Raw genomic sequence first — 11,159 nt, forward strand, 5'->3', positions numbered from 1 at the left:
GTGGACAACGAGGCCATCTACGACATCTGCCGTAGGAACCTCGATATCGAGCGTCCTTCTTACACAAACCTCAACAGGCTGATTGGTCAGATTGTGTCCTCCATCACTGCCTCCCTTCGTTTTGATGGTGCCCTCAATGTTGATCTGACCGAGTTCCAGACCAACTTGGTGCCATATCCCCGTATCCACTTCCCTCTGGCCACCTATGCCCCTGTTATCTCTGCTGAGAAGGCTTACCATGAGCAGCTCTCAGTGTCAGAAATCACCAACGCCTGCTTTGAGCCAGCCAATCAGATGGTTAAATGTGACCCTCGCCACGGCAAATACATGGCCTGCTGTCTGCTGTTCCGTGGTGATGTGGTGCCCAAAGATGTGAATGCTGCCATTGCCACCATTAAAACCAAGCGCTCCATCCAGTTTGTGGACTGGTGCCCCACTGGTTTCAAGGTGGGCATCAACTACCAGCCGCCCACTGTAGTTCCTGGTGGAGACCTGGCCAAGGTCCAGAGGGCCGTGTGCATGCTGAGCAACACCACTGCTATCGCAGAGGCCTGGGCTCGGCTTGACCACAAGTTTGATCTGATGTACGCTAAGAGGGCCTTTGTTCACTGGTATGTGGGTGAGGGGATGGAGGAGGGAGAGTTCTCTGAGGCCAGAGAGGACATGGCAGCTCTGGAGAAGGATTATGAGGAGGTTGGAGTCGACTCCATTGAGGGTGAGGGAGAGGATGAAGGAGAGGAATATTAAAAGGTGCTGGTCAAACCGGAAACCATTGATTTAATTCCTCAAATACATTCCACGTCTGCCCATTAATTACCAGTTTGGCTGTTCAGAATAAAACTCCTGTAGGGCCAGAGGGAACATCAGCATGTTGGGGTTTACTCATTCAAGGGTGAGGAAGAGGTGTATTAAAAATACTCCAGGTGAACAGGAAAAGGCATTCCAAAAAAATGTTTGTCTGTGAGTTTGGCTGTTCAGACTAAGCAAGTAAAAAAATCTGTTTGGCTCTGTACTAAATAAATCTCCTCAAACATGAAGTTGTCTGTGTTGTGTCTTTTTAAATAAAAAAAAAAAAAGAAGTTTGGGTTAAAAATGAAAAGTAACCTTAGTTTAAAGGACATTAGATCACAAATTGCTGTACACCAATAAACATTACGTGTCAAGTTTTACAGAATACCTATGGTATCAACAGTGTTTAAATTCTACTTTTAAATCTTTGGATGAGCTTTAGTTTGTAGTTAAAACAGTCAGCATATTTGATTTATGTTTTTTCCTCTATAGAGTTGGTGTTTTCTACTTATCATGAGCTTCAACTTATAAAGTAAATGATGCTCTGTAGTTGATATAAAGTTAAGATTTTAACAATGACGCATGTTAGCGTTTAACTCCAGCTACAAGACTTTCACAGGTTCAGAAATGAACATTTGTGAAGAAAATTTTGGATATTATCGCTACAGAACTCTTAAATTTATCCTTAACCCAGTGAATAGTCTGTCATGTGGGAACTATTAGATCATGTTTCTTCATTTCAACGGTAACCTCAGCTTTAAGTGTCCGTTCAAGACACCAAATTCTTTTTCTTTTAAGGTTGCTGTGAGTTGATGCACTAATGCGCCTGCCACTCAAAATGCTTCAAAAATAACCCTTGTTTTCCTCAAAGGATGAGCCCGGAACTTTAAAATGTCCACCTGCACTATTAGGTCATCACGCCATCTCAGGACACTTCAGCATCTGTCCTCGGTCACCTTTTTCAAAACCGAAAAGAGTTTTTGTCACGTTTTCCAATATTTCTGTCCATTTTTTTTTCTGCGCCTTTTGACGCTTTTGTTGGATTTTTCCTCCACGTTTTTGAACCTTTCGCGGACATTTTTGTCACTTTTTTTCAATGTTCTTTCAAAAAAAATATTTTTTGAATGCTGAAAAATTAAATAACACATCAAAATTAAGAAAGTAGTGGGCTGATCATTTATTTTACTTTCATTTGGTTAAAAGAAACCCACTTTTCTTTCTTAAAAACACAAGGGTTAAGAAGGTCTATTTTTTACTGTATTGACATTACGGAAGTCTTTCGTTAGCATTTTGTATGCTACTTAGGGCAAAGCGCATGCACAAATCACATCTTAACTCGTTGCAAAGTGACGCATGCACGAGTTAACATTGGGGAGTGAAAACCACGACAGAAACCACACGTCCTAATAATGGAAAACATGCAATTTAACTTTGGCAAAAGAACCGTGTAGCCTATTTAGTGGCCGTAGCTGACCAACGTTGATTTATTTTAAGCTAAGAAAGGGTGGCTGTAAATCGGGTAGAGAGGACAGTGAGTTTACAGTGTTTTGAGTAGTTAACGTAATTTTAAGCCACGAAACTGGGACTGTCAGTCGGATGGAGAGAAATGGTGTTTTTAGCGGTTGTTGCCGTCATTTTAAGCTGAGATAGGGTGGCCGACAGATGGGTACAGGGCTCCACTTGAGCATGGGCTTTAAGGCGTGTCAACAGTAGCTAGCAAGTTAGCTAAACATCTAGCAACATTGTTGACGTCAAGCAAGGCTAGTCTGTCTTTGTCCAAGCTAGTTCTTAGCTGTCTGCTTGTCATCTGTAACTTTAGACCACTAGCCTCAGTTGGTATGTTAACATGTTGTTCCACATGCAGTTAATTCATTTTTTATTTTAACCCAACCACTAAGTTGCAGAGCATGGAGTCGCCGTACTATACCGTTGCTAATGCTGCCAGTTTATAAATGCTTTTGTCATGAAAAAATTGTTTGATATTTTGAACAAATTGCTTTCTCTGCAATCCAAATTTCATGTTTAAATTTGTTATTTTTATTTGAGAATCTGATATTTCCTTTGGAGAGGCTGGCTAAGGATTTTATGATTCAATCCTATACTTCAAAAAAGAAGTTCCAACTAAGCTTTATCTGTCATTCATTAATTTAGCCAGTACCTTGAAAAGGTTGGTGTAGAGAGGTTTGTGCTAATTCAAAAACCTGATCTTTTTGATAACAAGTAGCGGTGTATTTCCTTATCAGGTGTGCAGCCTTGCTAGCTGGTTGGTTTATGTAGATCAAGATGTGACCATGACCTTAAAACAGGCAAGAGGGGGTAAACATGTCCAAAAACTGCCTCTAAAAATAGAATATCCCATGTCTTAATAGGAAAAGGCCTTACTTGGAATGTCCTGTTTACATGACCTGTATAAAAACTCAGAAGATTATATTTGGATAATGGAATTTTGGTGTGCATGTAAAACCTACTAATACACACTGGTGACAGATTTGAGGGTAAATGAGGAAAACTCCAGGTTAAAACGATTCATCCACCTCGTTAAGAACTAAGTCTTTGATTTTAAATTACAAGATTTCAAAGTAGAATGTAACACTTTGTGTATTCTGCTAAACTTGACATTGTTAATTGGTTCAGCAATTTGCCAAACTACCTTCCTTATCAGTACACGCAAAAAACAGACAACTTTATGTTACAGGAAATTTATTTCAAAACAACTTCACATTTTTTGGAATGACAATTTCAGTGGAATGCATTTAATTTGAAGCAATCACGTCCTGTTTATTCAGTGCTTTGTCCCTTTCAATAATCTTCCTTACCCTCGAATGAACTCCAAACCAACAACGTGCCTATTTTCTCTCTGGCCCTTCCTATGACATTGACTTCACATCTTCAGATTTATTTTGAATAGCTAAACTGGAAATGAATAGTCAAAACATTTTTGGAACGTATTTGAGGAATAAAATAAATTGTTTCCTTTCCGACCAGCACCTTTAATATTCTTCTCCTTCCTCCTCTCCCTCACCCTCAATGGAGTCGACTCCAACCTCCTCATAATCCTTCTCCAGAGCTGCCATGTCCTCTCTGGCCTCAGAGAACTCTCCCTCCTCCATCCCCTCACCCACATACCAGTGAACAAAGGCCCTCTTAGCGTACATCAGATCAAACTTGTGGTCAAGCCGAGCCCAGGCCTCTGCGATAGCAGTGGTGTTGCTCAGCATGCACACGGCCCTCTGGACCTTGGCCAGGTCTCCACCAGGAACTACAGTGGGCGGCTGGTAGTTGATGCCCACCTTGAAACCAGTGGGGCACCAGTCCACAAACTGGATGGAGCGCTTGGTTTTAATGGTGGCAATGGCAGCATTCACATCTTTGGGCACCACATCACCACGATACAGCAGGCAGCAGGCCATGTATTTGCCGTGGCGAGGGTCACATTTCACAAATTGATTTGCGGGTTCGAAGCAGGCAGTTGTGATTTCTGCCACCGTTATCTGCTCATGGTAAGCCTTCTCAGCAGAGATAACAGGGGCATAGGTGGCCAGAGGGAAGTGGATACGGGGATATGGCACCAAGTTGGTCTGGAACTCTGTCAGATCAACATTGAGGGCACCATCAAAACGAAGGGAGGCAGTGACGGAGGACACAATCTGACTGATCAACCTGTTGAGGTTTGTGTAAGAAGGACGCTCGATATCGAGGTTCCTACGGCAGATATCGTAGATGGCCTCGTTGTCCACCATGAAAGAACAGTCAGAGTGCTCCAGGGTGGTGTGGGTGGTCAGGATTGCGTTGTATGGCTCCACCACAGCAGTAGAGACCTGGGGAGCTGGGTAGACTGAGAACTCCAGCTTGGACTTCTTGCCGTAGTCGACAGACAGGCGCTCCATCAGCAGGGAGGTGAAACCAGAGCCGGTACCACCTCCGAAGCTGTGGAAGACCAGGAAGCCCTGAAGACCGGTGCACTGGTCAGCCTGAGGACAGAGAGGGAGGGATGTGGGATACAGTAATGGATTTGAAATTTAGAGCGAAATGAGCAATGAATCCCTCCAAAAATAGTTACCCACCAGTTTACGGATCCGGTCCAGCACCAGGTCGATGATCTCTTTGCCGATGGTGTAGTGTCCACGGGCGTAGTTGTTGGCAGCATCCTCCTTGCCGGTGATCAGCTGCTCAGGGTGGAACAGCTGGCGGTAGGTCCCAGTGCGAACCTCATCTGAAGAGACAGATTTGATCAGAAATCCCTTTGTTCGACGTAACTTTATTTTTAACATGGACCTTTTTTTCCTATGTTTTGAGTGTAAGCAACTGATACGAAGAACAATCTTTGAAATTGGTCCGGTATTAAGTGGGAACGCTGTTCCAGGCAGCCGGGAATTCGACTGCAATGCAACTGTAACGGGAAAACGTGCATTGTCCATTTCTGGCCGCTAAAAGAACAGATTGTCCCCAATAGGCTCAGATTGTTTTATTAGTGTCGGACAACATTATGGAAAGGATCCCTAAAGAGAGACCATTAAAATCCTCTTTGGATCAGAAACGGCTCAGAGATCGCTAAACCCAGACTGCATTTAAATAACGAGTGCAGATTGTTGTAAAAGTAGAAGTGTATTTTACAATAATTACTGTACTGTTTATTTACATTGAGACTTTTTAAATAAACAGTAATTATCATAAAACACACTTGTAATGTTGCGCGCGCATATATATATATAAAAAAAGTCTTTAATTTAACAGAAATGTCCATCTCTGTAGGGATCCTTTCAATAAGGTTGTCAGACACTTAATCTGAGCTTTTCAGTGGCAAAAAAAAACTGAAGGTGCCCAATTGCCCATTAACTTACACTGTGGCTTCTTTCGCTGACTGCAGCGGCCATGCTTAATACTGGACCAATGTTAAAAAAATAAAATAAAAAAACTGTTGTTTCCCGTCAGTTATTTAGACACAACATACTGCAAGTTGAAGGAAAAAAAACTGAAGTTACCCTTTAATGTAAAACCCAACTATGTCATCTATATTTTTAATGAGTTTACCGATGACGGTGGGCTCCAGGTCGACAAACACAGCCCTCGGGCTGTGTTTTCCAGCTCCGGTCTCACTGAAGAAGGTGGTGAAGGAATCGTCTCCTCCGCCGATGGTCTTGTCACTGGGCATCTGTCCATCAGGCTGGATCCCATGTTCCAGGCAGTAAAGCTCCCAGCATGCATTGCCAATCTGGACACCAGCCTGCCCGACGTGCACTGAGATACACTCACGCTGGAAGAAAACAGAAATTTGTAAAACTTAAAATTAAATATTGCCAGACATCTATACATTTCAACCATGTCTAATTCGATGCTTGAGATCGTCACACCAAAAAAGCTAAGGTCCAAAGGGAGAAAAAAAAAAAAAAAAAAAAACACTTTGCAAAGAACCAGATACCACATCATGACCAAGTCACCCGACACATGCTGCACATTTACAGTCTCTTTATTCAGCCAAATTGACGATTATCCATGCATAAAATATGATAACGGCATAAAATTTGTCTCTTATATCAAAATATCTGAGGGCAAGGCTACCAACTCTCACACTGATCGTGAGACTCACACCACACCTCCATTTTCTCACACAGAGAAAAATCTAAAATTTAGACAGACTTAACTACTTCTCATCTGGATACATGCGCTCCACAAATTAAGCATCTGCATATTAATGTTTAGAATGAAAAGCTGACAAATCGGAATCTTATGTGGAAATAAACGCAACAGTATGATCCAAATGAAATCAGTAACAATCTCAGCTGCGGCTAAAAACTGAAAAGAAATTCTTAAAAGCATACAGTCTAGTCAAGTACGAGCTGATGACCACTTACTGTGTGGTGTGCTACTCAATGTTATTAATGATGCATCATGTTTAAGATGTCCATCCTGTCCGAATCATCGGCTGTACTACCTTCTCTGCACAGAGTCCCTTTACCTCCACAAGTTGATGGTTAGCTGCTGCTGCTCTGTGCGCAGCAGAGGAAACCGTGGGCGCCCTGTCAAGTGCGTTGGGAGTGTGCCTTTTTGGAAATTTCGTGGCCGGGCGCACATGGGCACAGGGCGAGGGTGGGATCAGAAAGAACGGCCCTGAGGGAGTTTTACACAGAGTAACAAGTTTTAAGAGATCACAAGTTTTCGTAGAGCTGTGTGAACTGATTTTAATGTGTCAGTCTTCACCACGCCTGTTAGTGTGCAGAATAAACTGTAGAATAATTAAGCAAGGGGGCTTTAAAAAAATAACCAGTCTGATGCTAGTTGCACAGAATGTAACCAGCGGATCTGCCGTGCATAACTGTGGCTTCACATCATCATCATCATCTCTCCAGTTAAGAGACTGCAGATGGAACAGATCTCTGCTCCCTTCAGATGGCTGAAAAGAGAGTCAATGTAAAAGAAATTGCAACTAAATTGATAACTTGGTATCCCTGGTGGAGGGACATAGGTCTACCAAAACCAGACAGAGCTGTGGTCATACTTCATATACATGCAGCTTTTAAAACCAGTAGTACAACAGATTACAGATTAAGTGTCTAATTCATTAATTTTATTACAAAAATGGAGTTACTGCTGGGCCCTTTCAAATAGGCAGTAAAGCAGAGGAATGTGACAAGACTGCTTTGTGTCCCCCAACTGGGTCATTGTGCATGGTGTTCTCTGGAAGCCCATCTCCACCAATGCGATAAAAAAATATATATCCTGCAAGTCTTTATAATGACAAACTCAAATAATGACTTTGTATCTGAAAATAATGACTTTGCATCTCAAAAATTATAGTATCTCAAAATGACGACATCTCCAAATCATGACATAGCCTCTCAAAATAATGACTCGGCATCTTAAAATAATGACATCTATAAATAATTACACAGCATCTCAAAATCATGACATGGCATCTCAAAATCATGATTCAGCATCTTAAAATAATGGCATCTCAAAATAATGATATATAAATAATGACTTAGCATCTCAAAATAAGGACTTGGCATCTCAAAATCATGATATAAGCTCTCAAAATAATAACTTTACCCCTAAAAACAATGAGAGACCTCAAAATAATGACTTTGTATCTCAAAATAATATTATATTATTATTAAAATGTTTAAAAATAAATAGAGAAGTAAATTGTAAGAACGTTTCTCAATATTTTGTGAACGTTTCTTATTTTTATGACATCAAAAGTCTTTGTTTTGGAGGAACCAAGTCATTATTGTGAGAAAGCTCCTCATTACAATGACTGGGACAGGATTTTTCCCCCCCCATCACGTTGGCGGAAATTGGCTTCCATACCGCACAGCCTGAAAGCTGTTACCGTTAAATACGACCGGTATATACATTCTAGGCTCTACTTTATCCATTAAAAAGATAACACCAACAACATTAGCTCGCTACACTGGCTAACAAAAGCCACAAGAAAAACGTAGCATTGCAAAAAAAACGTCAATTGCTCTTCACATTATATTTTGAGACAATGTGCCTGTGTGAGTATGGGCTGTGAGCCTGCTTAAATTAAAAAGATAAACGTCCCGTTATTCCATACTCACCATGTTTCCTGACGCTGTTTCTAAAGGGCTTGAAATAAGAAGAAAGACCGGTTATACTCTCACAACTGCGCTTCTAGGAGTGCTGTGTGAGACGCTACCGCTGCTTTAAAGGCGGGGCTTTTTATACTCGCCTCACAAGCAGGGAAGAGACACTGAATCCGATTGGTCGAGGGTCACAAGAGTCATAAGAGCCCCTTTCCTATTGGTTAAACGAAAAACACTGATGTTCACTGCAGGTGCACGGTTACTGCAGAAAGCAAAATGGCGAAACTGCGCAACTTGCAAGTCACTCTGTATCTTGTCACGTGGGTTTCACTCAGCCCTGCCTCTCGAGGACACCCGTGGAGACCATAGACAGTTAAAGAAATGGACCAACAGACCCCGTTGTTCTGGACCATAGACAGTTAAAGAAATGGACCAACAGACCCCGTTGTTCTGGACCATAGACAGTTAAAGAAATGGACCAACAGATCCCATTGTTCTGGACCATAGACAGTTAAAGAAATGGACCAACAGATCCCGTTGTTCTGGACCATAGACAGTTAAAGAAATGGACCAACAGACCCCGTTGTTCTGGACCATAGACAGTTAAAGAAATGGACGAACAGATCCCGTTGTTCTGGACCATAGACAGTTACAGAAATGGACGAACAGATCCCGTTGTTCTGGACCATAGACAGTTAAAGAAATGGACCAAAGGATTGGGTCCCTCTTTTAAAAAGACATTGTCACCATCCCATATGTAACCCATTACAAGGGAAGGTTCATTCTTAAATGTCCAGTGACCCACTTGTGATTTTTTGCAGAGTATATCTGCACAGTGTAACATGTCTGCTCATTTTTCCTTTTTGTACAAAGATGTGTTGTTTGTTTTTATTTATTTTTCATTTCAATAAAAGAAACTAGAAAAAAATACTTTAGAGAGCCCCTTTGTTGGTCACCAGTTCCTCAATATTCATAATTTGAATTTCTTCCATTAATCTTCATTCAGAGTCTTGCATCTATCCTGTTTTATGGCACAACATGAAAACTTCCATCATAAAGACTTTTCATCATATGTCATTTAGTTAAGTTGGGCTCAACTTCACAAGAAAAGCTAATGTGAATTAAAATTACACTGGGTTAGGGTTAGTTATTAACACATTAAAATATCCTGTAATGAAGGAATGCGTCAGTCAATTTGATGGCACATAATTGCACAAGGCTATGTAACCATGTTGTTTCATATTAAAAAGGGTGTTAGGCAGCTATTTGGCTCTCTATAATCTGAATTTAATGTCAGAAAAAGATTTCATTTCATCACAGAGGAATGGCTTTAGGCTACATAGGAAAGGGAGGCGAAAAAGCAGAGAAGGATACTGCAAAGTGAAGAAGGGAACACCAATAGTCAAATGACAAGTCCCCACAGATGTGTGAGATAAGGTGCAGTATGAAAAACAGTACACAAAGGCCTGTCATTCTTTTCAGATTTATTTACAGTTTGCAAACCATTTTAACAACTATAGTGATACATTTAGAAGTCAAACACAAGGTTACAAATCTCAAAACAAATGCAATATGTTGTGCTCCTGTTTATTGCTCAGGAATGACACTGTTAAGATTAATTTATTAGTAAGTAGTATGCCCTACTCCTCTCCTTCCTCCTCTCCCTCACCCTCAATGGAGTCGACTCCAACCTCCTCATAATCCTTCTCCAGAGCTGCCATGTCCTCTCTGGCCTCAGAGAACTCTCCCTCCTCCATCCCCTCACCCACATACCAGTGAACAAAGGCCCTCTTAGCGTACATCAGATCAAACTTGTGGTCAAGCCGAGCCCAGGCCTCTGCGATAGCAGTGGTGTTGCTCAGCATGCACACGGCCCTCTGGACCTTGGCCAGGTCTCCACCAGGAACTACAGTGGGCGGCTGGTAGTTGATGCCCACCTTGAAACCAGTGGGGCACCAGTCCACAAACTGTATGGAGCGCTTGGTTTTAATGGTGGCAATGGCAGCATTCACATCTTTGGGCACCACATCACCACGATACAGCAGGCAGCAGGCCATGTATTTACCGTGGCGAGGGTCACATTTAACCATCTGGTTGGCTGGTTCAAAACAGGCGTTGGTGATTTCTGCCACCGTTAATTGCTCATGGTAAGCTTTCTCAGCAGAGATAACAGGGGCATAGGTGGCCAGAGGGAAGTGGATACGGGGGTATGGCACCAAGTTGGTCTGGAACTCTGTCAGATCAACATTGAGGGCACCATCAAAACGAAGGGAGGCAGTGATGGAGGACACAATCTGACTGATCAACCTGTTGAGGTTTGTGTAAGAAGGACGCTCGATATCGAGGTTCCTACGGCAGATGTCGTAGATGGCCTCGTTGTCCACCATGAAGGCACAGTCAGAGTGCTCCAGGGTGGTGTGGGTGGTCAGGATGGAGTTGTAGGGCTCCACCACAGCAGTGGAGACTTGGGGAGCTGGGTAGATGGAGAACTCCAGCTTGGACTTCTTGCCGTAGTCGACAGACAGGCGCTCCATCAGCAGGGAGGTGAAACCAGAGCCGGTGCCACCTCCGAAGCTGTGGAAGACCAGGAAGCCCTGAAGACCGGTGCACTGGTCGGCCTGAGGACAGAGAGGGAGAGACAGAGAGATACAGTTATGGATTTGAAATTTAGAGCAAAGTGATATATCAATGGATCCCTCCTGATATCAAGTTACCCACCAGTTTACGGATCCGGTCCAGCACCACGTCGATGATCTCTTTGCCGATGGTGTAGTGTCCACGGGCGTAGTTGTTGGCCGCATCCTCCTTGCCGGTGATCAGCTG

General features: G+C 42.5%; 3 protein-coding genes across 5 annotated transcripts in view; 1 reads left to right on the top strand and 2 right to left on the bottom strand.

Moving 5' to 3' along the window:
• Positions 1 to 11,153, bottom strand: part of LOC117947083 (tubulin alpha-1B chain-like) — an 18,990-nt gene extending 7,837 nt beyond the window's left edge. The window contains exons 1-2 of one of the 2 annotated variants that reach the window (XM_034875673.1): positions 11,055 to 11,153; positions 10,460 to 10,954 (exon numbers count right to left, since the gene is read on the bottom strand). In XM_034875673.1, coding sequence (XP_034731564.1) covers positions 10,460 to 10,870 — 411 coding nt within the window. In that variant the 5' untranslated portion in view covers positions 10,871 to 10,954; positions 11,055 to 11,153. Of the gene's footprint in view, positions 1 to 9,846; positions 10,955 to 11,054 lie in introns of those variants that run through there. The other variant, XM_034875674.1, reaches the window with a different exon arrangement.
• The window catches only part of LOC117947075 (tubulin alpha-1B chain-like), a 29,288-nt gene that overhangs the window by 1,947 nt on the left and 16,182 nt on the right, over positions 1 to 11,159 (top strand). The gene's annotated exons all lie outside the window — the stretch shown is intronic.
• LOC117947076 (tubulin alpha-1B chain-like) lies at positions 3,477 to 8,613 on the bottom strand. Of its 2 annotated transcripts, none has more exons than XM_034875665.1 (4): positions 8,352 to 8,613; positions 5,821 to 6,043; positions 4,854 to 5,002; positions 3,477 to 4,760 (listed from the first exon to the last, which is right to left on the bottom strand). In XM_034875665.1, the coding sequence occupies exons 1-4, from the start codon at positions 8,352 to 8,354 to the stop codon at positions 3,780 to 3,782; spliced, it is 1,356 nt and encodes a 451-aa protein (XP_034731556.1). In that variant the 5' UTR covers positions 8,355 to 8,613; the 3' UTR covers positions 3,477 to 3,779. The 2 variants fall into 2 exon arrangements, with proteins under 2 accessions (XP_034731556.1, XP_034731557.1); XM_034875666.1 differs by lacking the exon at positions 8,352 to 8,613 and adding an exon at positions 6,746 to 6,894.

This window comes from Etheostoma cragini, chromosome 7 (genome assembly GCF_013103735.1).
Source record: "Etheostoma cragini isolate CJK2018 chromosome 7, CSU_Ecrag_1.0, whole genome shotgun sequence".
Taxonomy (NCBI): domain Eukaryota; kingdom Metazoa; phylum Chordata; class Actinopteri; order Perciformes; family Percidae; genus Etheostoma; species Etheostoma cragini.